Here is a 27,443-nt window from a genome sequence, read left to right on the forward strand (position 1 = left end):
AAAAACTGTCTTGGATAAATTACTTTAAAAAAAATTTCAACATCACATAAAACATTATAAACATATAATTTTAAATTATTAATATCTTACGTTTTAAATCGAAACCATAACTTTGTAAAACGTCAAGAATAAACAAAAATCTATCCTGTCGCCGATATATATTAGAATCATGTTTTTTTGTTTTAATCAAAATAAAAAGCCTAGTATTTATAGACTTTTAAGTAGCCTTTTGTTCACTTTATTGCACTTTTTTATTTTATAGAGAGAAGTCAAAGCATACGATCTGTACCTTTTCATAAAATTTCTGCTATAAATTTTCCTGTTTTTGTATCAAATGTAGTATCGTTCACTACTTAAAAAAGGACTTTTTTGCAGTATGAACATTAGTAATAATGTATAAGAGGGCACTGTTGTTGCTGATTTGTATATGTGACATACGAAATATTTTCACTTTACAAAATATAATTTAACTTATCAAGAAGATCATTGGTTAATATGGGAAAGTACATGTTTTAAAATAAGATTAATGTTTCAAATTTATATTAAAATCAAACTGTTTTGTGTTGAACAATTAGTTTTCTGATCAAATTGATTTGTATTTGTGCTATTTCTGACTGTAGATTTAAAGATACCAAAACGTTCAACCTAATATTTGTCTAGATGTATTATGTAGAGTTACAGAACATGTAAGAAAACATATAGAATGAAAATTGACAAAAAAGACGCGTCATCCTAGTTGTGCCTATTATTCTGAGAACGGCAATGTTTATCTTGAAGCAGGAATGGATGTCGTCGGCGGAAAGAAAGCAGGGCGGAAAACCGCCTCGGCCGATTCCATCTTGGCCATGTTTCGCAATTTCACTTCCGTCAACAACGGCATCGCACCATCGTCACCGACCTCGACGACGCCGACAGGTTCCAGCCCCAGGGACGAAGTCGCAGGGAGCGACGACAGCTCGGCCAACACGCCCACTTCTTCCAGCAGCGGTATCGCCGATTCTCCGATGTTCTCCAAAAAGAACACTATCCAAGTAAAACCGTCGAAAGGTCGAACAGCGATTAGGATTTTTCATTTTGGTTTGTTTCAGGTAACGGTGTTTGACCCTCTAAATGCGCAAAAGTCTTGCAACAATCTTCTCCAGCCTCCTTCCATTCTTTTGGAAGTGCCGAACAAATGTCTTTCGCCGATCAGAGAACTTCCAACGCCTTCACCGAGCCCGGCCATCACGCCGGTGATGCCGAGGCACGCGATGAGCTTCCTTTCCCCAACGGCTTACAGAAATGTACAGTATTGGTTTTTAATATATCCTTCGACATTTTACTTTATTTATGTTTGTTTAACAGGATATGAAATTGGATTTGAGGACAGATTTAAAAGAAACGAATTCTTTAGTCGTTCCTGTTGTCACTGTGCAAGAAGCTTCTCCGGTACAAGTTGTCACTCCGGGTATGATTTTCCCGGGCTCTCCTCCACCGCAGCCTTCTAAATCACACTGTAGGCCTCTTCTTAAAGATGTCGACAAGCCGAACTCGCTTGACCTTCCGTGTCCTCCACCCATTATCACGGTGACCTGCAGTATGACGGAGGGTGAGTCGGACGCCGACTCTCCAGCCATCAAGTCCGGCCCGACGGGCATGTGTTATCTCAGCCCATTTTCGATGTGCTCCAGGAACGACAGGACGACTTCGGAGTCGAACTTGAGTTCGTCTGGTTACAGTTCGATGGCCAGTCCCGGCCCGTCTAGATGCGGGAGCAACAATCCTTTATGCCCCACCGACGAAGAACACCACATTCCGCGTCGGCCGTCCCCTCTTCTGCGAGCGCCTTCGGAAGACGCTGACCAACACCGCGGCAGGTCCGACTCCGAAACAATGTCCGACGATCCCCAATTGGAATCCAACGATGAAGGATTCGGGACGGATCAGCTCGAAGAAAAAATTGAAGACGGTGAATTGAAAAGTGCGAAAGAACTCGAAGTGTTCATGGACGATTGTGATAAGGTTAAATTAACAAGTCCTTCAGCTGTCAAACATTGTTCTAGCTTCGAACTTTTAGAAAACTGCAGGACGAGAAATAGAGTCAAACACTGCTCCAGTGTAGAAGCGGGTCTTGATAAGTACAGAATAACGCCGCCTCCTGTTAGGCACACTGGATCTGCGGAAGAATGCTTGGATTCGAAAAGGCACAGTAAGACCCTCCAACTTCCATCGATCCTGGTCGATGGAGAACCGCATACCGAGAAGAATTACAGCCCGGTAAGCTCCAGGAGCGAGAGCCCCTTGAGCGATAAGACCGGCTTGGGGCGGTTCTCGCCTATGTTCTACGGCAGGTTCACGGACTCGGATGGTCTTTACGACTGTATCAGTTCGGATCCATCCTTCAAGTCTCGCAAGCATTCCTCTGGCCGGAAAAGAGAGCGGAGAAGATCCAAATCCCCGACAAAGATATCACAGGTGCACCTTGAAGTTCCCGGAAAAGGTGAACCACTTAAGATAAACGTGAAAAGCGGAAAACCAAGTCCGAAAAGAAGAGCGCGACTGCCACATCCAATTACTTCAAGTTCTTCCTCCTCCGCAGAAAGTTTGAACTCCATACGGTAAAATGATTTATTAAAATTTTAACCCTATCACCATTCAAACAATTCTTTTGTAAAATATATATATCTTTTCCAGAGACGTGACTGTCTGTCTAAGCAGGGAAAAATTAGCAGACAGTCTGAACTCGTGCGCCGATGGTCATTGGTCACAAGACAAAGAAAGAGCAACAGAAGACTCAGCCGATGATACAGAAGTAAGTAACATGGAGTATTGGTTCAAATGTGCTAAAGTCAATTAATCACATTTCGAAAGAATATATCTGTAAAAACCAACAAAAATCATATTGATTTGTAAATAATTTGTAGATAGCCTTTGTCAGTTAAAGTGGCGGGCTTTGTAAAGATACGCACTTTTCTTTTCATGCATTCCAACATCTTGTTAACATAACTGAACATAACGTTATGTTAACATAACTGAAACCAAATTCCAAACCTTGCGCTTTAAAATAAATCTTAAAATGTTTAAATTTTTTTCATATTTTGTTCGTTATGACGAATTGAAAACAAGGCAGTAGTGAAACGAAACTGAATAATATTAACTAGAACAAACACATTTTCTAGCCTAGCATAGCTTTTTAAAAAGTCAATTTAGTAGGTTTCCTTTTATTCTGTATTATATATGTCATAAATTAATGAAAAAATGAATATAAATATTTTTAAAGAAAATTTGTTGGATTGCATTTAAAATGAGACGTATTGTCCCATGTTATTATGTATGTTGTATATCCGTTGTACAATGCACAAACGTTCAAATATGTATACCTTTTTACAAATGTATGTGTATTTTAATATGTTCCTGCCGATTCATTCCATGTTTTTGTAAAACCGTCTTCTATCAGTCTTGATGTTACTAATTGTACGACTATTTCCGTTTGTGTTTTGCATGCCACCAGTTCCAAGTAAATGAGTTGACTCTTCATCAGATGACCTCAGCATTCGACTCATGTAATAAAAACCCAAATTCATCTCAGTAATAATGTAAAGAGGAATACAGGTGTTGACACAATTTATGACTATTTTTTATTATTTTATGGTTACAGTGCTGTCCTATCGTTAAAAAATTATTTCAGATTAAATTCTAACCTTCTTAATCATTGTCACGTCTATTTAAAATTATTATTTTTAAATAAGGCTCATTTTCTTTTTCTATGTTATTTATGTTTTCAAAATGAGCTTAGAACTCTTAATGTGTTGCTGTACGTTTCGGAATGCATTGTACTTTTCTTTGGCATTTCACGCATGTTTTTTTTCCTTTTTGTATTCAACAATTTCTGGCAATGCGTCTCCATTTATGATTGGTCTGCATGGGGTCTGCGCACTCATTTTTCTTACAGACTTTACTACTACTTACAACTATGTAATAGTGTTGGTATTTTACTAATTTAGACTTCTCTCTTTTCAGGACGTAACGTCAAAAATGCTTCCTGACAATACCGAAGGGGGCAGGGGACTGAAGAAGATTTCGAGGATGAGGGCTATCGGTCACCAGATCAGGTACAATCCCTCAGAAATGATTTTTTTAATCTTATATTCTAAGGTCAAATATAATGAACTAATCAACCATAAATAAAAACTAGTCAAATATAAATCAAAATAATCATTAATGGATTACTAAACCCAGATAAATTATAAGACGCATAAGTACCCAAAAAAATTTAATGTGTTGATTTATGAAATTAAATATGATTTTCTTCTTGGCTTTCTACAAAAAGAAAATAGAAGACAATAATTCTTTCAATCTTAAATTCTAAACATTTAATTCTTTGCCAACAATTTGTGTCACTCAATTATTCAAAAATTTCCTCGCATCTAGACATTACCTCCTCATACCTTCAGTTGGGGGCAGTTTCGTTCAAAGGCATTTTGTTGAAGTCAGGCAATCTTTGATCTAGTTCAGGTCCACACCACCAGGTGACACCACCCCACTGACGTCTCATTCTGCAGACGGTTCAGCTATATTTTTATTAGAAATATATTCATATTAGAAATATTTAACATCGGCATAAACACCCAATTATATAGATAATATTGTAACTATCTGTGTCAAGGAAAAGATCCCTCTTCCAGTTTATTTTAATAATATCTACCTCAAAACAGCGGGCAAGGTTCGTTACCTAAAACTGTTCAACGACAAACGGGAAATGAAGTATCCCCGTACACGACTAATTTAAAAAATTATGACGCCAAAAAGGGCTATTCGTTTCATTATAGACGACTTGGTTCACTTGAATATATGGTTGCCTTCTAACAACTTAATAAAACATAAATGGGCTTAAGGAGGGAAAGTGTGAGGTCCATTCATACATTCCAATCCCTGCCGCATCCAACGTGCTCGATGCGTACCCTGAACTTCCTTGAAGCTTCATGGCAATTGCCTAACAGCCAGAGATTAGTAAAACACAACAGGGTTAAGGAGGGGATGTGTGGTTCCATTCATACAATCCAATCCCGGCCGCATCCAACGTGCTCGATGCGTACCCAAACTCCTTGATGCTTCACGGCAATTGCCTAATAGCCAGAGATTAGTAAAACATAAATGGGCTTAAGGAGAAGTGTGAGGTCCATTCATACAATCCAATCCCTGCCGCATCCAACGTGCTCGATGCGTACCCTGAACCTCCTTGACGCTTCATGGTAATTGCCTACAGAGTCTAAAAAATCCCCGGTAGATGGCAACCTCGACTCGCTACCAACAGGGTGGCACCGATGGGTTTACCTAACACGCAATTTGTTGTTGTCATTTATGAGAGAAAACAGATACCTTTTCGAAAGTGAGGATTAAAACCATTTACATGCTTATGGAAAGGATCAAATAAATAGGAAATTGAAAATTGCCACGAGATAAAGGGAATACAATAGTAGTTCAAATGATTATTTATCATAGGTTAGTAGGAGAGAAAGATGATGGGTCATATCGAAACTTTAAACGCACAAAATTTAAATTGTGCAACATAGGCACTGTCACCAGAAATCAGAAATGTTTCATGGTTATATGGACATTCTATCAAAGAGCTTGATTAAGGTCATCATTATTTCCCACTGGGCCTCAAATTTCTTGCACCCCAGCAAGATGTGGTCAAGATTATCTGCCTCTCGCATTAATGACATTTTGGGGAGATTAGTACGGTTTATCATATACTATGGCTGGTTCGTAATCGCGATATCGTAGTGTAAAATACTTTACTTTACCTAATCCTGGCCTAAACAAACCAGGTTTTTATTAAATTAAGAGTGCTTTCCCCCATCCACCACATTGTACTTAGATCGCCTTTGTGTAACTTTCTTTTTATGTAATTTTGAAAGTCTTACTGAAAGGTGTATGTCATGGTACCGTTCAATGAGGCAGATTTTGCCAGTCTATTGATGGGTCTCATTGTGCCATATGCCCTTGACCTTTCATTCAAACAATCATTTCAACACCAAACTACTATTTCTTCTTTATTTTGCATAATCAGGTCTAATTTTTTTACTACATTGATTATGATCTAATAGCAATCGTAAAATTTTATTTTTTAACGGCAGAGATCGTAATCTTTTTTACCCGGTGGATCACTGCCAATCAGAATGCATATTTTGGTCGAGTCGAAGTCCTCTGCATATTTTTAACGTCTTCAAGATAGTACAATGTTGTTAAAAAACTGAGAAAAATACTTTGGGTGTTGTTCCCAATGTTTATTCTTTTAGTCGAAAAAACCACTCAGCCAAATTGCCATTCATAAGTGAGCCATCCATGTAAATCAAGAGAAAATCCGGAAGGTGGGTGTTTATGCCAGACAAAAAGTTCATCTGAGGTGTATTAGGAGAGAATTCCGAATAGTCTTTTAATTTGCAGCATTATATTTTATTAATAATGGCTTCAAATTTAAGAGTAAAGATTATGTGGGGTAGGACTTCGCATGTCCATCTTTCCTCAATTTCAAGTTGCCTGCAGAGCTTTCCCGATAGTGTAGGAATCAGAATGTTTAGGAGACGTCCAGAAATTGTTCTCGAGCGTTTGTCGCGAAACGTATCAAGTATTGTTTGAGGCCTGGGCATGAAAACCCATGCATACATAATTTTTCTTTTAGTGCGAGATAAAATCTACTCTCCTTACTGCAATTTTCATAAAACCCTTCCAACCATCTGCTCTCATATCCAAAAACATTCATCCCGACGAAATCCTATCTAGAGACAGCGACAGTAGTTGTGACACAGCTTTTAATTAAATAGCAAACTATCGTAGAAATACTGCCAATGAGTACTTACTCCTTGTTTTAAATGGTATGTACCTCCTTTCCCAGTTTTTTTGTTGCACACACAGTGCTAATATATGTCTCTTATTTTTAGAGTGTTCACTTTCTTCGGCAGAATTCACTTATTTACTTTTAGCGATCTGTTGAAAATAACTGACAACACGAGTATTGAACTCGAAGAATCAGCCTGCTCCTCGGCTATTATCTTTGTCAAAGTAGTTCATTATCAAGCTGAAACAAAAATCTGTGCATTTTTTCTTCTTTATAATTTGATTAGTTTTTATCTAGAAGTTGAAGATCTGAATATCTAGGTCTTTTAATAACAGTGTTGGGTTACTGATATTATAATATAGATTAGACTCAGACCACCAATATTTAGTTTTAGCTCAGATCTTGAATTAAGACTGAAAATCATAAAATAAGGTCAATGCTGGTCATGTTGACAATTTTTTTACTTCTAAACAGCTATTGTCATAATCTGCAATTACTTAATTACTGGCACAACAATCGCTCATTGAACGTAAAAGACCTCTGTTTAAAGACAGCTGATAAGGTTTTTATTTGAAAAAATATTTAAGCATGAAGCTCATCTTGTTTGGACAGGGATAAAAGAGGTGGCCGCAAAACATTTTTCACCTCGGCATAATAAGATCTATTGTGGCCTTTTTTTAGAACTCACTTGTCAGCCTAAAATTAATACGGTCCCACAGTAGTCCAGAAAGTTTTCAGAGTACTGTCGGAACTACTGTCCAGGACACCTTATTAGAAGGGTCCAGGCAGGAGATTTACCATAATAGAGTTTTATACTGGTTGTTCACCAATCTCAATCATTTCATGTTATTTGCGTGTCTCATTCTGGGAACCAGCATTTGGTTCATCATTCATTTTTTAATACGTCACTATTGCGAAACCAAAATTATTCATTGGAAGTTGTGACATTAGCTGCTATACCTACATGGCACAAATAGGCGCAAGTGAAATTTTAAAAACCTTATATCCTTGTACAATATATAAATTAACAGCATGCATACCAGACCTCGCACCTTAGTATACAATCTCTAAATATTTGTACCGCATTAAACCTCAGATAGAATAAATAACTGAGCATAACTCACCTTACTTATGGGATTTATTATATTTTATAATATTCAAATGTTTGAGCTATTTTAGCTCTCTGTCCCAAAAGTTTATGCATTTCAACTATAGTTCATATAACATACAAAGCATTAAGTTGTTACTCATGTTTTCACTTGGTCAAATCAAAAATTACCTAAAAATGCAAAGGTTTGTGTAACGAAGAGAATCTACAGGGTACAACCAGACCTAGCTCTGTTCTGTAGACGCTGGCGGGATAAAGTATTGTATATCTACCTACCTAGTCCTGGCGCTACCTGGGATAGTTGCCCGCTGTTGCGTAAAGGGTTTAATGTGACTGTAGTGGCCACTTGTAGTTACCACGTTACCGCTAGATGCCACTACCACTTATGGAATGTTCTCGCCCTCCACTCTGCAGCCAATCAGAGTAGAGCCATTCCAAATATAAGTAGGCACTGAAAACAGACTCGCTTGTATCTGAAGACTCGTCGAAATGACGAGGTTTCACTCATCGTTAATGAATAACGACAGCAGACTCGTCAACCCGACGAGCTCTCACACCGTCGAAGACATCAAGGGTACTCGCAGTATTAGCTTAATTCTCGCCTTCTAAACACAACCGACTATGCTATAAACGCCAACTGCTGCTCTCGGCTAATTGCTGCATTCCAGTACCTTCGGCCTCGACTCACGGCTCCCGGACCTCAGCCAAAGGTTTACTCACTCACATACAACCACCAACCAACGGGACAACACACACGGTCTCGACCTTGATCCATCGTCTCGACTCTACGAAACAACACCGGAATCTAATAATCATTTGTGTTACTGAATATAACTTTATTAATTAGCAGTTTATGATATAAACAAAGAAACAACATTCTGGCCAGAAACTTGACCTACGCAAAGTTAGGACAAAGAATTCGGACGTTCGTACGTCTTGTGTCGACTCACGGCATAGTGAAGATCCGAAGATACGTTTGAGCATACCGGTAGAAGTATGGGAGCCACTCGCCGGACGAAAGCCAAAGATACGTTCCTGCGTACCGGATAGGAGTCTGGGAGCCACTCGCCGGACGAAAGCCAAAGATACGTTCCTGCGTACCGGATAGAAGTCTGGGAGCCACTCGCCGGACGAAAGCCAAAGATACGTTCGTGCGTACCGGATAGGTGTCTGGGAGCCACTCGCCGGAAGAAAGCCAAAGATACGTTCGTGCTTACCGGTAGAAGTCTGGGAGCCACTCGCCGGACGAAAGCCAAAGATACGTTCGTGCGTACCGGATAGGTGTCTGGGAGCCACTCGCCGGAAGAAAGCCAAAGATACGTTCGTGCTTACCGGTAGAAGTCTGGGAGCCACTCGCCGGACGAAAGCCAAAGATACGTTCGTGCGTACCGGATAGGAGTCTGGGAGCCACTCGCCGGAAGAAAGCCAAAGATACGTTCGTGCTTACCGGTAGAAGTCTGGGAGCCACTCGCCGGACGAAAGCCAAAGATACGTTCGTGCGTACCGGATAGGAAGAAGTCTGGGAGCCACTCGGCGGACGAAACCCAAAAATACGTTTGTACGGACATGATGAATACCTGAGAGCGACTGGTCGTTTTTAGGACGACTCGCTGGAAAATGACGTGTTTCTCTCCCTCCAGCCTGTTCTTATTTTTACAAATTTTCGTTTGTTTTTTTAATGACTATTAATAAAAAATTGTTTACATTGGCATAAACAAGCTCCAATAATTAACCTACATAAACATATCATTGTACCTAGTATTTTGAATCATACGGCGAACTAAATCAGGGTTTATTGTATTGTCATTTTTTGATATGAAAGACATTTTATCCATGTAACTTTCAAAAAAAGCACATAATTTTGTTACAACCTAGTACCTAGTCCTTCGAAGATTTATGTTGTTAATAATAATTTGATATTTCAGATTTTATTCGTACAGGAATGAAAATAGGTAATGGTAAAAATTTTAGAGGTTACAGCTTGCTAGTTGTTTATATTACAGATCGTCAGTCATACAAGTTGAATTAGTGCTAATTTGAACAAATAGTAATAGAAAATGATAGAATGAATGTTTTTCTTTTCACATTTCCTCCTTTAAGGATGAGTTTAGTTTTTAATAGATTAGTTCCAATATGGTATACGTGGCTTGGTTTGCTATTTTTGGTTATAAAAAGTAGGAAAAACTATGGGGAAAAGACGGTGAGGTTGTTTTTCATTATGGGATTAATGTGAAAATTGACTGTTTTGTTTTGCATTTTTGCCAGGTTCCTACGCCGTTTGGAGCAGAGCCTGAAACGGAACCGGGAAAGGCTGTCCAGCCCGGAAAGACCCCTTTTGCCCCAGGAATCGGTTGAAAAACGTCTTGCTTGGATCAAGCATTGCACAGCTGCCGGCGACCATCCAGAATGGACCCAGGTGCCGGTTGCCAGTACTGGTCGCAACGACTGAACGGCCGGTTTTGGAAAAGAAACCTTTTGAGGAAAATATCCTTGGCTTTCATTGAAAAAGAAAGGCCTTTTGGCAAGAAAAGCCGATTTTTCTATTAGATGCCTTGATACTCTTTATTTGCCTACTGTACCAACTAATGACAAGTGTCCGTATAGTCGCTAAAACTTCTTCCGCCGTGATTATAGTATAAATTTACATTGTTTCACATGTTAATTACATAAAATAAAATAAATAACATAAAAAATTGGGTCAAACCTAGAAAACGGAGCATACATAAAAAAATTCCCAATGGAAACAATTTTTATTGTCCATTTTCACCTTTTGCCTTCGTACTTCTTAAGAATGTAAACGTTGAACATACAAATTGTGCAGTCGGACATGATCAGCCAGGATATTAGAATGTTTTCCCAAGCCAGCTATGAACTTGAAGCTTTACTAAGAATTAGCAAAAAAAAATTTTTTTTCTCCTTATCTTATCTTTTCTAGAAGATAAACTTTGATGCGGAACAATCAAACGACGATTTTGTCACCATGAGGTGATGGGATCTGTGGAAACATTAAAAGCAATAAATTGCAATATGTACATAAATTAAACAAAACATAGTTAATAAGGTTCTAAATTTATATTTCTCTATCAAAAAATAACACTTTTAAGTATTAAAATATTAAATTGTTTTATTTAAAAAAAACACATAACGATCATTTAAAAAATGGATAATTTTTCTTTGTTATTATTATATGATTGTAAAATTTGACGGTTTTGGTGATCCGAGATTGATTATTTACAAGTAGTATTCCCCGGTCATGCTGGTCTAATTTTTTTTTTAAATTCACAAAACGATCTTTAAAAATCGAGAATAAATAAAAACAGCATGTTAGAATAAGCAGAATATGATGATCTGATATGATCGATTATCCATTGTGCAAATTTTTAAATAACCTTGAATATTCTGTTTGCTATTAAAAATTACAAATTTAAATAATAAGTAAGCAAATAAAGGCAAGTATTTATAAATAAATAGTGTGAATAGTTTTAACCTTCACATTCTTTACTTCTGGTTTTTCCTTTACTTCTCGAATTTTATTGATCAGTACAATATTCACATTCAAAGTTTCAATCGGACACCCCCAGAGTATTCGATACCCCTCGGGTTATTTACGAAAACAATTCCTCCATTCACGCTAATAAATTACATTCACTATTTTTCGTGGTCCGCTTGACCACAATTCAATTAATTAAAATGGCAAAAAGAAGGGAAATTTCAAAATGTGGGGTTGAGATGGGAAGTTAGTGCCCGAGAGGATCGAAGTCACGATAGCTCAAGCGTATCAAGCCGAAGGTCGTGGTTCGAATCCCGCTCGTGACGCTACTTTTTTATCTCAACTAAAAACCTTAATTAATTGAATAATAAATTACATTCACTTCAATTCATTCACACCTTCTCAGAGTACCCAATATTACCAAGGGTGATTGGGAAATAAGCTCTTTCATTCATGGTAATAAATTACATTAACAAACCAGACTTCGTTCATACTGCCCCAGAGTGTTCGATATTTTTCGTGGTTATTGATGATGAAGCCTCTTCTTTTACGCTAATAAATTACATTCACACCTTCCTACAGTATTCGATAATCCTCATGATGATTGGAAAATAGATTATTCTTCGAGCTAATAAATTACTTTAATGCATCAAACTTTATCCACACTGCCCAGAGTACTCCTCAAAAAGCTTCTAGTGTTTTGCTAATCAATTGCACACACATCATGTTTCATTCACAATGCTCCTAAGTACTCAATATTCCTTCTTGTCTCTCCTTCCGGGATATATTGTGTCTGTTAAAGAAGCAACTTCAGACACTTTTTCTAATAAATCACATTCTCACACCAGACTTCATTCACACTGTTTCGGAGTATTCGATATTCTTCAAGATGATTGAAGAACCCCTTAATTCAAGCTGATAAATTACTTAACACACCAAACTTTTTCACACTACCTCTGAGTACTCCATATTTTTTAGCGTATATGGGTAAAAAGCCTCTCAAGTCTCGCTTATAAATGGCATCCTACGAGACTTCATTCGCAATGCTCCAGAGGACTTGATATTACTCGGTGTATCTCATTTCACACTGGTAAATGGCATTCACTCACTACAAGGCACGTATAAGAACTTTTTATTTTCTCCCTTTTAATTCAAGCAAATAAATACAGTCTTACAACAAATATCTCATTACTTTCCTCATTATTCCTTGAAGATCAAGCTATCTAACCCCTCCATTCTCACTAATAAATAAATTTCTTACAAAAAACAAACGTACAATGACCTTTATACCGTTTTATATATTTTATATCGCCCTGAGGTAATTTTTTTTTTTTTTTTTTTTTTTTTAAATTGGCCTTATGATATTTGCATATTAGCCATGACGAATCTCTTATATATGTTGTTCAAATTGGGGGTTATCGGGAAAAAAGGGCCAGAGGCGAAGGTGGGAATCGAACACACGACCACGGCGTGAGAGTCTCTCATGCTAACCACTCAGCTACCGCGGTCCCCCGGTATATATTCTACACCTACTGCTGTGCACTAAGGCCGAGCATTAGTTCTCTTTTGCTATATTCTATATTTTTTTTATGCTTCATAATCCGCAACATGTGTGATCTTAGTGTGACCAATGCGACCTGGTCAGTTTGGACCTTTTCCCTTCTTCCAGCATCCACAGGCCAGGGCCCAGGAATGCTATACTTGTAATTTTAAAGCCTGCAATAGTTAATTCAATTACCTACTATACTAATATTCAATACAAATGTAGTGGTTTAAAAATCTATCGTATCACATAACGACTGTTACCTGAACAACATAAAAATACAGACCTCATATTTTGATCAAATTATTTTTTATATTTCATTTGATGTTTTGTTTAAATTATACCATTTTTCGGTATCGTTATGTGTAAATATTGGAACACTTGCGTTCAAGCGAAACCATTAGGCTACAGCGAGGTACACACGGCTATAGATTCCTATTTCTATAAGCTATAGATAGTAAGTAGCATAGGTATATGCCAAATTAGAGTCTTCTACGTTTTCTGTTTTTGACAAAATTTGATCTATGCATAATCCAATCAATACTGAAAATAAATATTTTCTTTATAAAATGAACAAATATTTGTAGTACTGTTTTCGTACAGTTGTTATAAAGAAAACGAAAAAATACCACAATTATTTTAAAAATAGTTAAATTTTCCTGTTTCTGACGCTTAAAAATGACTTTTAATCATTAATTTTTTTTCGACCAAAAAGAAATTAAATCAGACTTATTTTAGCGCACTTAGAATTGGATTAGGATCCATAGGAACTTCCAACACTAGTAGTTTCACCTCTAACATTTTCTATATGTCACTAGACGAATGTAAACTAAAACAATAATAGCGTATAATTCCTATATAGAAGTTGTAAAATATAAAAATTTTTACTTGAAAGATAAAACTTTTTTATAATTTTGTTTGTTATTTGTTCAAAAGTGTGACAGCACTGTGTTTCTATAATGTAAATTTTTAAGGATTTCTGTAAATTTTCTACGGTTTCTTTACCAACAAAGTCAAAAGTCCAGCAATTTTTAGAATTTAGCAATTTAGAATTTAAAGATAATAAAGTTAAAAATAAAATTACATGAAACAATATTGCGTACAAAAATTCTAAAAATTTCGTGTAAAGAAGGAAGGTCTACCATCTTAGCAGGCGTGTGCTATTTTTCGCGAAGTTCGCTTTGTCCCTTTTCCTTTTTTCCAAGTTCACACGGACCAATCGCAATATAATAATAATAAAAATTAGCACTCCGGTTTCCTCGTTTTTAAAAACACCCATAAACTACTCTTTCATAAGGTAAATTAATGATATTTTATGTGATAAAACTGAATCTGATATTTTGACTTGCAACTTATGCTCAAAAATATTGACGTTTGTTGAAAATAAAAAAAAGAAACATTGTGTGTGTTGGAACATTATGTTTATATTATATCGGGGGATAAGAAACGGTTGTGGTTTGTTCTCACTCATTCACTTCTATTAAGAATCTGTATTTTTCCATTTAGAATGATTTCACATTTGCATAATGCATCAAATTAAAAATAAAACTGTCTCAGTAAAATTTTTTATATATAAAAGTGTAAATATAATTATAAATCTTTTTATTGCCTATCAATTTATTCGTTAAAAAAAGATATAGTACATATTTGAAATCAATGTATATTTGTTATCACGTTCAATAATAAAATTTTAAATAAAAAGTTTATTATCATCTCTATGACTATATTTTTGTACTGGTTTGTAATTATAAAAAAAAGAATATTCGTATTTTCTAAAAGAGAACAAAAGAAGATTTTATGAGATTTCGCCGATATTTATTTTGAACATTATATTTGTTTTTTTAGAACATCTAGTATGTTGTAGGGTTGGAGGTAAGGTTCAGAGTTTAAAAAGATAAAAAACGAGTGGTATAAAAAAATGGATTTTACCCTTTTATTGTATCTTCTATTTCTATTCTATTTGATTGACAAAACAACTATTGTAATTATTTAAAATTTCTTTTCTGTAGCACAAAATATGGTAATTGTAGTTAAATTTATAGTAAAACAAATTTATTGATAGTCTGTTTTTTTTTTCATTACCCTTATTCCTGAGACGTATGAGTTTTTACACGTTTTGTTGATATTATTGACTCAGATAATGTTTACAAATTGCAAAAGAGAATATATTTAAAAGGTTTAAAAAATTGATTGACCACATTCCCAGCATGATTCAATCCCAGTTTTTGTCAGCCTTGGAAACCTGTTCTTCCTTATATTATAAAGAACAACATAAACAACAAATCAGGAAACATGGTTGGTTTAACATGTAAGTACTAATAAATAATCATTGAATACAATAATCAGTTGAATGACTATCAAATGTGTACTGTTTTGCTCATCACTGTAAGGTAAAGGTCCCGGGTTCGAATCCAGCTGCTCTGCATTCGAGTCTGACATACAAATGGACTTTTTTCATAAACACCGGCACTATGAGGGTTGATATGTCCTCTGCTGTTGCAAAACCTCGTTTAAAAAAAAAAAAAAAAAAAAAAAAAAAAAAAAAAAAAAAAAAAAAAAAAAAAAAAAAAAAAAAAAAAAAAAAATAAAGTGAGTTAAGTTAAGTTCGGTGGCTTTTACTTACTGCGTTAGTTAGTTCCGAAGATTCGACTTCGTCGTTCGTTTAATGGACTATTTATTTGATGTGTGCTTTTGTCAACTTGAATAATAACTACCTCAAAATGTTTTTTTTTTTTTTTAAATAAGTTGAAATATTTTGGCTGTTTTATATAATTCAATTAATTAAGGTTTTAAGTTGAGATAAAAAAACTTTTTAACTCTAACTAAAAAAAAATTATCTCAACTAAAAACCTTAATTAATTGAATGATATTAATTGGTCAAGGGGATCACGAAAAAAAGCAAATTTAATTAATTAAAATGAGTTTACTTCACTAAAGCTCTCCGTGGCCATTTCATTTGTCGCCGAGAATTAAATAGATTACACGACATTTGAAAAATGGCAAAAAGGAGGGAAAATTCAAAAGGTGGGGTTGAGATGGGAAGTTGGTGCCCGAGGGGATCGAAGTCACGATAGCTCAAGTGGTAGAGTAGCGGCGTATCAAGCCGAAGGTCGTGGGTTCGAATCCCGCTGGTTACACTGACTTTTTTATCTCAACTTAAAACCTTAATTAATTGAATGACATTAATTTGTCAAGCGGACCACGAAAAATAGTGAATTTAATGAATTAAAATGCAGTATACTTCAGTAAACCTCTCCGTGCCATTTCATTTGAAAAATGGCAAAAAGGAGGGAATATTCAAAAGGTGGGGTTCAGATGTGAAGTTAGTGTCCGAGTGGATCGAGGTCACGATAGCTCAAGTGGTAGAGTAGCGGCGTATCAAGCCGAAGGTCGTGGGTTCGAATCCCGCTCGAGGCACTGACTTTTTTATCTCAACTTAAAACCTTAATTAATTGAATGACATTACTTGGTCAAGCGGACCACGAAAAATAGTGAATCTTTTCAGTGTACTTTTTTAGTGAAGTATTATAAATTTCAGGTTGGCAAAACTTAAGCAGTGTTTATACTTTTTTTGTAGATTAGAATAGATGGGAAAAACCGCTTACTGCTCGCGCTCAACAAATTTATGTTACCGATAACTCAATTCGATAAGTAAACTTTGGCGAGGTTTTCCGAACTTCGGTGTACCAGCGGCTCGGGCACATTGTAAAGGTTGATTGTCTGGATTACAGAGTTATTATGTGAAAGAAATGACGAGCTGTTTAACCTTTTTCTATTATTATAAATAATAAATTTCAATTAAAAAATTGAAGGTAGAGGAGCTTATTATTTCATTTATATATCAAACTTGTAATTTTATTACCATCTATCTTCTTGTGAACGAGTGAATAAAACAAAAGTCAAATTATATTAAAAAAAAAGTTCATATACAACGGAAATGAATATTTGTATAAAATACAAAATAAAAAGAAATTGACTCTTTTTTTATAGTCACAGAGCCCTAAAGAAAATTGTCCAAGTACAGAGAGAACAGGGTGATGATATACTGAGATTTACTTTGAAATGATTTAATTATTTGGGTTATAAGCAGGCGAAATTGATCTGTTGTGCATATTTTTTTGGCCTTTTATTTGTTTGTACACTTAGTAAAATTAAGGTCGGCCAGAACTGCCACGCGACCCAATGTCTCGTGCTGGGGTTAGGGGGTGACTCGTTTTCCACCCCTTAACTCCGACTGTTGATCAGGTTCTGTTATTATCCATCCCCATGGAAACAACAGGTCGCGGTATCACCTTGCTCTGCTTAAATAACCCAAAAACCTAGAATCAGAAACAAATATAAGATCCAATTTAAGAAAATTGGAACAAACAAACGTCTTTAAGCGAAGCATGGGTAATCACAGAAAATTGTAGATATTTGTTTATTTCTGTATTATCTGTATGGGTTATATCATTTATTTTCTTGTGTTATTTTTTCATGCCATGTTTTTTGTACATTTTTCCGTTCAAAATTGATTATATACCTACAATGAAATCAAAGACTATTGGTTTCCTTTCCTGCTGGGATAATTGGTAAATAATGATAGTCGTTATAGATAAAACTCACCTTCTTACAAAATTATTAAACAAATCCAAACTATTTTTAGTAGTAATTGATATGTCGATAAAACTGCACACAAACGATTCAGTAGATTTTTTAAGAATTATCGAACCAGCCATATTAATGTCACTTTTTCAAACCAGTGATGACACGCTAACTGGGTTTGTAAATAACAAGCTAACTTGTTAAATTATTCCAGAAACCAAATCCAAAATCTACCCTTCTAGCAGCTATAATTATCATACTTATATTATTTCATTATTAAGTTATGTAGTTAATATATTTTTTAGGTCGTTAACATTGCTTCAATATTTACTATTGCATGATTTAAATGTCTTTCAAAACCATGTTTTTAATCAAAATTCTTCTATAATTATTAATTACTATCTAGAACTAAGATATATCATTTTAAAAAGAAAAGATGGTAATATGCCTGTAGGACGTCCGAGAAGCACGGCCCACCAAGAACCTGAACCTGGAAACGAGGAATCGTCTTTACCCGGTTAAGAATAGGCCATACGCGGTTGACACACGAGCTCTATATGCAGAGAAAGGTTGCTCTATTTGTTCGAAATGCCTTATCTCTTACAGAGAGCGTGTAAGCATGCCGCAGAATTTAAGAATGTACTTTAGTAAGGTCCCCTGTTCTGCATATTTGAAAATTGTATTTGTTTATTGTAAATTGTTTATTTAGTTATTTGTTTTGTTTGAGTGTGTGCATTTACTTGTGTGAGTGGAGAAAGGTTGATAGTGAAATATAGCCAGTCTCCATCGCCCCTCCAGCAGTGTGTGTTTAGGGTCGATGGCGGAATATTTGTAAAAGTACCCATCGACCGTACGTCAGATTAGATTTAGTGTATAGGTTGATAAAAGAATACGGAGTGTGTGGTGATTAGTGACCGTTAGTCAATGATTATTCGGAGATCGTGAGATGCGGTCTGGTGTGATGTAGGTTTTACAAAAACATTTTCTTTATCGTGCCAACGTTTCGATCTTTATTGGGATCATCTTCAGAGCCTGGGATTTACAAAGAACCTTACCTTTCACCTCAAACAAGCTGTCTCCTTATATAAAATGTCTTTCTACACCGACTTCCTACCCCACCCCTTCAAAATCCAAAGTATATAAACATAAAACAGCAATATCTCACTGGCAGTCTCAACACGACACACAAGAATGGTACAATTACGCAGAAAACAAACATATGAGTGAGTACAAATATTTTGATTGAATATAAAAAAAAATTTTTTTTGCATTGTATAAATTCAATTTTTTTTCCACATCATACATGTATTTGTTAAATTTAAACAATGTTTGTAAATCCCAGGCCCTGAAGATGATCTCAATCTCATGCTGCCTCCTTTTCCTCCTTTAAATCCCACCTGTATAGTCACCTCCTCTCCCTCCATTAACATTTGTTATTTTTGTTTAATATTCTTGTAATTTTCTCTTCTGGCCTGCCTTACTTGTATACATTGTGCCATGATTTCTATCTTTTTTTACTTTTAATTTCATAGATTGTTAATTACCTTGCTCACCGTTACTTATTACCTACTTTAAGGTAGTTGTAATGTACTACAAATTATTTTAAAAAAATTCATAGAAAGGTCTTTATTTATTTCATGTAAATTATTCTTAGGTGACACCAGTCCCAGAATAAAGTTATTTTTCTTTTTCTTCTTAAATAAAGACCCAAACGAATTTTTTTCTAAAACTGTAAAATCAAAAGTTGGCACTCTCGACACGCAAGAATGACACAATTACACAGAAGACAAACACTTTGTGCCCTGAAGATGATCTCAATAAAGATTGAAACGTTAAACGATAAAGGAAATTTTTTTCTGAAACCTACATCACACCAGACGGCATCTCCCGATTTCTAAATAAATATCGATTAATGGTCACTAATCACCACATATTTTTCTAAAACCTACGTCACACCAGACCGCATCTCAAGATCTTTGAATAATCAAAATACGGAGTGTTGCACCGACTAACCTGAATGAGGGCACTTACATAGGTGTGAATGTATTTATCTGCGCGACTGTATTATAGAAGTTAGATTTAGGCTTAATATTTTTTCCATACGTTGGGAATACATCCTGTCCGCTCGTTAAATAAACTTGGTATTGTTTCATGACATCCTTAATACGAGTTTTGTTGGACATAAATCCAGCTAAACTGGCTTTCTACCAGACCACCTTGCGTATGCGATAATGTATGGCTTTGAAGAAAACACTGTCTTTTCTTTTAACTTCTTTTTATTTTCACAATTACACTTCGTCTTAACTTAGGATCACCTTCTCGATTCTTCTCTCTTGTTGTTCTCGTCCCCACCTTTGGACACGTCATCATTGACCATTCCCACATCTCGGCCGTCCTGTTTTTCATCCGTCCCGGATGAGAAGTGTCATCTGGTTGGTGGTAGTCCACGTCTTTATATTATCGGCACTGCTTGCAGTGTTTACTGACCTTTCTTCGTCACCAATCTTTTTAATCTCTACCGGTTTTTTCCCAGGATCTGAACAGTTTTGTTCGGTCCCAGAAATTTCATTTTCGTCTTTAGAAGTTGTCCGACCTACGTCCTTTTGATTGCTACTAAATCTCCAACATTTTATCTTGTTGTTTCTTTTCTGTTTATATTGAAGTCTCCCCTGTTTTCATCCTGCATTTTGTGTATTTGACCTTTCGCATTTTCCCTAAGTTAATCTCTTTCTTCTGAAAATCGTTTGCTAATTTCTTGCTCGATAATTTCATTTAGACGTTGTAGTTGTGGTCGGCAATAATCTTCCTCGGAGTCCCAAAAGTGGCTGTCCGGCCTTCAAGTTTATTGATGACTTCCTTTGATGTCGTCGTCTTGGTCGGATAGAACCAAACGAATTTGGTAAACGCATCTGTTATAGCTAAAATGCGTTTATACACCTTATTCGTGCTAATGAGAGGTCCAAGATGATCCATGTGGATAGTATCTAGGAAACTATCTCCTTTGTCTATAGGGTATAGTTTTCCTTCTGTTTCACCCCTCTTCCTGTCTGCGAGGATACGCGGAACGCAGTTCTTGATTATTTTTTCTATTTTTTTGGAGCACGTTTGGTATGTAGTATTCTCAGTCTAATTTCTCTTTAGTTTTTAACACCAATGCTTCTTCGTGTACTTTAGATATTATCTCTGATTGAGTCTCTTTCGGTACGATTTACAGTCGATATCCGTTTTCGTCTTCTTCGAAGATGTCATTCCATAAGAAGAAATTCTTGTATGGTTCACGTTGAAGTAGTTGTAAATTGTTTGTGTTTCGCTGTGTTTTGAAGGTTTCTTATACTTTCGAGAAATTCAGTTCGTATGACCATGATATTTGGATTTCGACTCAAGGCGTCACCTGTTTCATGTATTTTTCAGCTGTGTGTACCATTTGGAAATTAAACTCGTCCTAACTGCTAAGTTTTCATGTTCGTAGTTAGAATAATTAGATTCAGGCGAGGTTGATTTCTTGCTCCTGAAATCCACTGGGTGTAATTTATTGTTATCACCATACTGAAGTAAAATGACTCCGTAAACTTGAGTTCGCGTCGGCGTGGATTTCCGTCTTTGCATCGGGGTTCGATCCGAAGAATCGGCTTTGACGGTTGAATATGCTTTAGAGTCTCAAATGTCTTGATGTAGCTCAAACCTCACCCACCCAGGGAGTCATGGCCCACTCTACGAGCAACCACGGCGACAACGGGTGGTATAATGTGGTTCAGACTCGAGACCCCGAAACGGCTCACCTCGTGATCTCTTCCACGGCCCTGTTTCTCAAAACGAATTCCTTCATTCTATCCTGTGACCCCTCCTAACCCTTGGTTACAAGGGGGGTATCCGGGCACAAAATAATGGTGCAGCCCAGAGGGCGTGGCAACCTCTCTAAAGCACAAGCTGTCTTATGTCGGCCTGAGGGTCGGCAGGGACGTCGGATGCCTTAGCAGAGTCACACGACACACGAGGGCCAGTGCACCAGATCCTGTCTGCAAAGGCGGGGGAGGGTTGTATGGCCATCTGTACCACGGGGTGACTGAAATGTTCTGAAAACCAGCCCGAGTCACATTGGGAAAGGACTCGTGGTGGCTTGTCGTGACGCCCCTGGCGGGAACTTAGACAGAGGCTGTCATCTATCTGGAACCTTTCGTGAAGCTTGCGTATGGCCAACGTAGTACCCCCCGGTCCTCACGGGAGACGTTGCGACCGGACGACAGCATGTAAGCGTTGAGGACGTCATGATCATGCTACAGTCCCTCGAATGCGTAAGTAAGCGATTGGAAAAGGGTAGTGAGTCGGCGTCTTTGACTCGAGTATGCTTTGCATTGTTGTGCGTATGACCGGCGTGGTACCCTTGGGGAAGCGAAGGATCGGACCACCTAGGCTAGACCTATGGCGTCCCTCGATTACGTGCAGCAGGTGTAGGCTGAGCTCGATAAGAGACCTTTTACCGTAGACAGTGCTCATCTAGGGGGTGGGTAGCAATCCCACTATAAACTAAAACCGTTGTCGGGGCGTTCCCGGAAGTTTCGACGCTAGAGAAGGCTCTACACTCAGAGAGATAGAGTCGCCTTCTCTATCTAGGGAGTACGCGAGGGGGGAGGGACGGGCTGATGTATTTCGGCCCGTTAGCCCCTCGCGTGCGGCGTACGACCCGACGCATAATGCGGGCCCGACCATTCTGAGTGGACAAGCGGAGAGCGTGGTTACCGACCCCTAGGGGCCGGGAAACCACTACACCAATGCTGCGGCGGTAACACTATTCCGTCATATGTGGAGGTGCGACAGCTCTCATCTTGAGAATCAAAACATCCGATAAGGCCATGAGCCAGGTGAGGACGTTAATGATCCTTTTGTCTTGTTGACGATGAGTAATCGGGAACGCATGTAGCTCAAACCTGGAATCATTTTTGGTCAAATCAGTTAGTTGTTTAACAATCGTCGCACAATCTTTGATATATTTGCGGAAATATCCAACAAGTCCTAAAAACTTGAGTTTTTGTGATTAGTTAGCACTGGAAGCCTCGTGATAACGGCGATTTTTGGTTCTAAGGTATAGTGTTATTTTCTATTATGTGGCCCATATATTCTATTTTAGTATGGAAAAATTTGGATTTATTCCAATTTATGAGAAGTCCATGCTCTTCACATTTCTTCAGTACTATCTCCAGCTTGTCATTAGCGTATTGTTCGTGAAATTCACGAATACTGACGTCGCCTATGTAGAGCAACGTTGCGTCATTATCGATTAATTCTTTAAAAACGCTGTTCACAAAGCAGACAAAAGCAGCAGGTGAATTGCAGAATTCAATAGGTGCGTTCAGAAATTCATATTGTCCATTCGAAACGACAAAAGATAAGAATTTTCTGCTCGACTCGTCCAGAGGATCTTTAGATATAAGGTCGTAAATATTCTTTAGATGATTATTCAGAAATCGTGAGATTCAGTCTGGTTTGTTACAAACATTGTATTCCCAAAATCCCAGGCCCTGAAGATGTTCTCAATAAAGATCGAAACGTTGGCACGATAAAGAAAAGGTTTTTCTGAAACATACATCACACCAGACCGCATCTCACGATTTCTGAATAATCATCGACTAACGGTCACTAATCACACATTCTTGAGATGTTTAATTTGTCTATTTGATCCTCTATTAATGGTACAGCTATCTTTTAATATTTTTGGTTGAGGTATTTAAAATCAAATCATAATCGACGTCCTTTGATTTTCTTTTAACGACTACCGGGCGTATTCCGATTGTAAAGGGTGTATAACACCATCCTGTTCCCATTCTTCATCAGACAAGCAAATTTTAATTTTCACATTTGAAAATCTTTAAACCAGCATCTGTTTCGTGTATATGGCTTGGTTTATAGAAAAGATTTTCGGCAAAGAAGGTATGCGTTTTAAGGAAATTATTTGAGAATTTCGTAAATGTATTTGTACAAGATCAAAAAATAATCTTGATAAAATAATATCATCATCGATAAACTCCGATCGGCAACATTCTAAATCATAATTACCATCGGAAATAATAGCACTTTACGAAAACCATCTTTTAGTACAAAATTGCTGCTTTCCAATACCTTCAAATAAAAATTTTACGTTTAAAGAATCGATTTGTAGCTGTCGAAAACAAATTTGACATATTAAATTAAGATCAGCACCACACTCCAAAAAGCCTGTGAACTACGATCTATGCTTTTAAATTGTCGGCATGGCATGTTTTTTAAACTTTTTCATTCTTTTCTCTTGTTCTCGTCAGCATTTCTCGGCACGTCATTATTGACTATTCCCACTGTTTGCTGACAAAATGAAACTTGTGGTCCTTCATAAGCTCCACGGCATAATTCGTTCTTCACGCAGTTGAATATTCAAGGCTAAACATACATGACAACCAGGTATAAGAATTGAATAATAAACTGGATATGAAGAATTTTATGTTTCACAAATGTAACGATGGAGAGAACATTCAGTGATAGGCTATTGTCATATTATAGAGACCTGTCCCCTGGCTCAATATAGAGAGCGTGTTGGCATCAGATTAAAAATAGTTTTCGGACACAGTAGCGAGTTTCTGGTCCTGTCCCGCATTTTGGAAGACGTTGTGATTTTTGTTTTTATTGTACAAAGATATTATATAGTTATGTGTTTTGTCTGAGTACGTATTTATTAGTGTGAGTAGTGTGCGGCTGATGGTCAGATCATTCATCCAGTTGTGTGTGATTGTTTATGGTTGACAGCAGGATATCGAGTACTCCACCGACTAACCAGAATGAGTGTGGTGTACATATGTGCGAATGATTTTATTTTTTGCAATTGTATCATAGATGTTAGTTTTAGGCTAGATTATGTTTTATATGCGATGGTGACCGAAATAACCTAGGTGTCGCAAGCCCCTTTCGAGCCGAATCTCGCTTTTGGGAAGCGGCGATCTCCTGGGCATCTGGCTGAATCTAGCGACTCAGCCGCATAAAGGGGTAGGTGAACACCCCGTAGATATTGACCATAGGGTCAGCTCTGCGGGAAGTGACAAGCCTTCGGGGAAAAAGCCCAATACACCTCTACAGAGCACTACATACATTTACGTATATACATCTTCATAAAACTACAAAATTTGGCACAATGATGCAGTAACGACAAACTAAAAATATTAGCAAATAAATAGTTAAACAGTAAGATTCATGTCGGAGTGTAAACTGGACAAATAATGTAAAACATACAAATACATAATCGAAAAACTGATATGATTAAGATAAGCCGCATAAATAGAGGGCAAGAATCAAGCGAGGTCGTCGTACTGGGCTGGGTTAAAGTTTATGAAACGAACAATCTGGCGTTTATGCACTAAAAGTTACTTCACTTGTTTCGTGGTCCGCTTGATCAATTAACATCTTTCAGTTAATTATGGTTTTTAATTGAGATAAAAAAAGACAGTGCCTCGAGAGGGATTCGAACCCACGACCTTCGGCTTGATATGCAGCTACTCTACCACTTGAGCTATCGTGACCTCGATCCACTAGGACACTAACTTCCCATCTGAACCGCACCTTTTGAATTTTCCCTCCTTTTTGCCATTTTTCAAATGAAATGGCACAGAGAGCTTTAGTGAAGTATACTGCATTTTAATTCATTAAATTCACTATTTTGCGTGGTCCGCTTGACCAATTAATGTCATTCAATTAATTAAGCTTTTCCTTTGAGATAAAAAAGTCAATGGCACGAGTGGGATTCGAACCCACGACCTTTGGCTTGATAAGCCGCTACTCTACCACTTGAGCTATCGTGACCTCGATCCACTCGGACACTAACTTCCCATCTGAACCCCACTTGTTGAATTTTCCCTCCTTTTTGCCATTTTTCAAATGTGTAATCTATTTGATTCTCGGCGACAAATGAAATGGACTCATTAAATTCTCTAGTTTTCCTGGTCCGCTTGACCAAGTAATATCATTCAGTTAATTGAATTTTTAGTGCCGTTTAAGGTTAATTTAATTAAAGGCGTCAGTGGTTCAAGAGAAATTCGGCTAGTTTTTTATCGCATCCGGAAGTGTATTAATCAAACAAATTAAATTCACTAATTTCGTGGTCCGCTTGACAAATTAACATCTTTCACTTAATTAAGGTTTTTAGTTGTGGTAAAAATGAATGACGCCATTTCGTTTGTCGCCGACGTCGTATTCGACGACATTTGAAAAATGGCAAAAAGGAGTGAAAATTCAAAAGGTGGGGTTGAGATGGGAAGTTAGTGTCCGAGTGCATCGAGGTCACGATAGCTCAAGTGTTAGAGCAGCGGCGTATCTAGCCGAAGATCGTGGGTTCAAATCCCGCTCGTGACACTGACTTTTTTATCTCAACTAAAAACCTTAATTAACTAAAAGTAACCTTGGATGAAAATCTAACGATTACGTACAGAGAAGTACCAGTGTCACAAGGAAATTAAACAACATGATACAAGAATGATGATAATGCAACAAGTTAAAAATATTCTTATCTTTATGATGGACAAAAAATTAAGCTTGAGAGGAAGGGAAGATTGATAAGAGAAAGGAGTAGGGAGAAAGAGAAAACGATAAGAAAAAAGAGGTTCGCTCTCTCGTTTGCGCACTCGTGGTGAAAAGGGCACTGAGATTTTTTGTTGATGTTACTTCGCAGTTAGAAAGATATATGTAATTTGTTTTATTCTATTACAATTTGAATATTTGTACTTGATTTTTTAATATTGAGCATTTAAATTATATTAAATTTTAGTTTAAGTCGTATTAGTGGATTTTTTAAAATTTTAATTCCCATTCCTTATAAATATTGGTAAACCAGTCAGAGTGTTATGTACTACTGTACTGCATTATTAATTTATTTTATAGATAGAAAAAAAAACAAGATTTACGTAGGAATAGAAAGACTAAGACAAGATCCACGCAAAAATGATCACAGATAAGCACGGTCCCTGTTGCAGGAAGAAAAGAGACTCAATAAATTTCAGCTAGTTTAGAGAAATGGAATTAAAGATATCACAAATTACTCGAGATAATAAAATAATTAATTTCTGAAAGTAAGGAAGTATTTAAATTTATTAAGAATGCAGAAGATGTTCAAATGGACAAGAAGGATGAAAACAACGTAGATAAACATATATAATGACAATTAACGCTAATTCCCCATCATTAAAAAAAAATTCGAATGCACATTTAAACTGTTCCAGATTAATAACAGATAATCCAAAAGATTGCCTAGATTGAAGCTATCGTCACATTGTTCCTAACAAAACTAAATAGTTTTGGCGAATTGCATTTATCATTCAGCGACAGAGAGAGAGAGAGAGAAAGAGAGAGAGAGAGAGAGAGATTGTATGAGGGGGGAAGGGGAGAGAGAGAGAGCGAGAATGGACGAGTGAGGGGGGAAGAGGAGAGAGAGAGAGAGAGAGAGAGAGAGAGAGAGATTGTATGAGGGGGGAAGGGGAGAGAGAGAGAGAGCGAGAATGGTTGAGTGAGGGGGGAAGGGGAGAGAGAGAGAGAGAGAGAGAGAGAGAGAGAGAGAGAGAGAGAGAGAGAGAGAGAACGAGAGGTATATATGTATAATAAAAAAATTGTTTCAATTATTTCCTTTCCATGTTAAATCAATGTCGTAATTGCGTGTCGATGGGGCTTGCGATAAAATTCAATTGAATTTTGTTTTACTGATTCATAAACCCACAGCATCTCTGCATTTTTAGAGCATGGTCTCTGTGATTTTTATGAACTCATCAGTCATCGATATCTTTGTTCGTCGTTAAGTTTGGTGGATTTAGCCAGGAATAGAAATGATAAAGGTGGGGTGAGTATATTGTTTAATTTTTTAAAAGATACTTCTCAGTCCCAGGTAGTTGTTTTG

The 27,443-nt window shown here is 36.9% G+C and overlaps 1 protein-coding gene across 4 annotated transcripts in view; it reads left to right on the forward strand.

Moving 5' to 3' along the window:
- Positions 1-10,997, forward strand: part of LOC106663479 — a 219,479-nt gene extending 208,482 nt beyond the window's left edge. For 3 of the 4 annotated variants that reach the window (XM_024229694.1, XM_024229697.1, XM_024229696.1), the window contains exons 26-31: positions 778-1,031; positions 1,089-1,283; positions 1,345-2,597; positions 2,674-2,791; positions 4,000-4,091; positions 10,194-10,997. In XM_024229694.1, coding sequence (XP_024085462.1) covers positions 778-1,031; positions 1,089-1,283; positions 1,345-2,597; positions 2,674-2,791; positions 4,000-4,091; positions 10,194-10,377 — 2,096 coding nt within the window. In that variant the 3' untranslated portion in view covers positions 10,378-10,997. The remainder of the gene's footprint in view (positions 1-777; positions 1,032-1,088; positions 1,284-1,344; positions 2,598-2,673; positions 2,792-3,999; positions 4,092-10,193) is intronic. The other variant, XM_024229695.1, reaches the window with a different exon arrangement.
- Positions 10,998-27,443: the final 16,446 nt, after the last annotated feature.

Source organism: Cimex lectularius, unplaced genomic scaffold (genome assembly GCF_000648675.2).
Source record: "Cimex lectularius strain Harlan isolate CLEC.00 unplaced genomic scaffold, Clec_2.1 scaffold375, whole genome shotgun sequence".
Taxonomy (NCBI): domain Eukaryota; kingdom Metazoa; phylum Arthropoda; class Insecta; order Hemiptera; family Cimicidae; genus Cimex; species Cimex lectularius.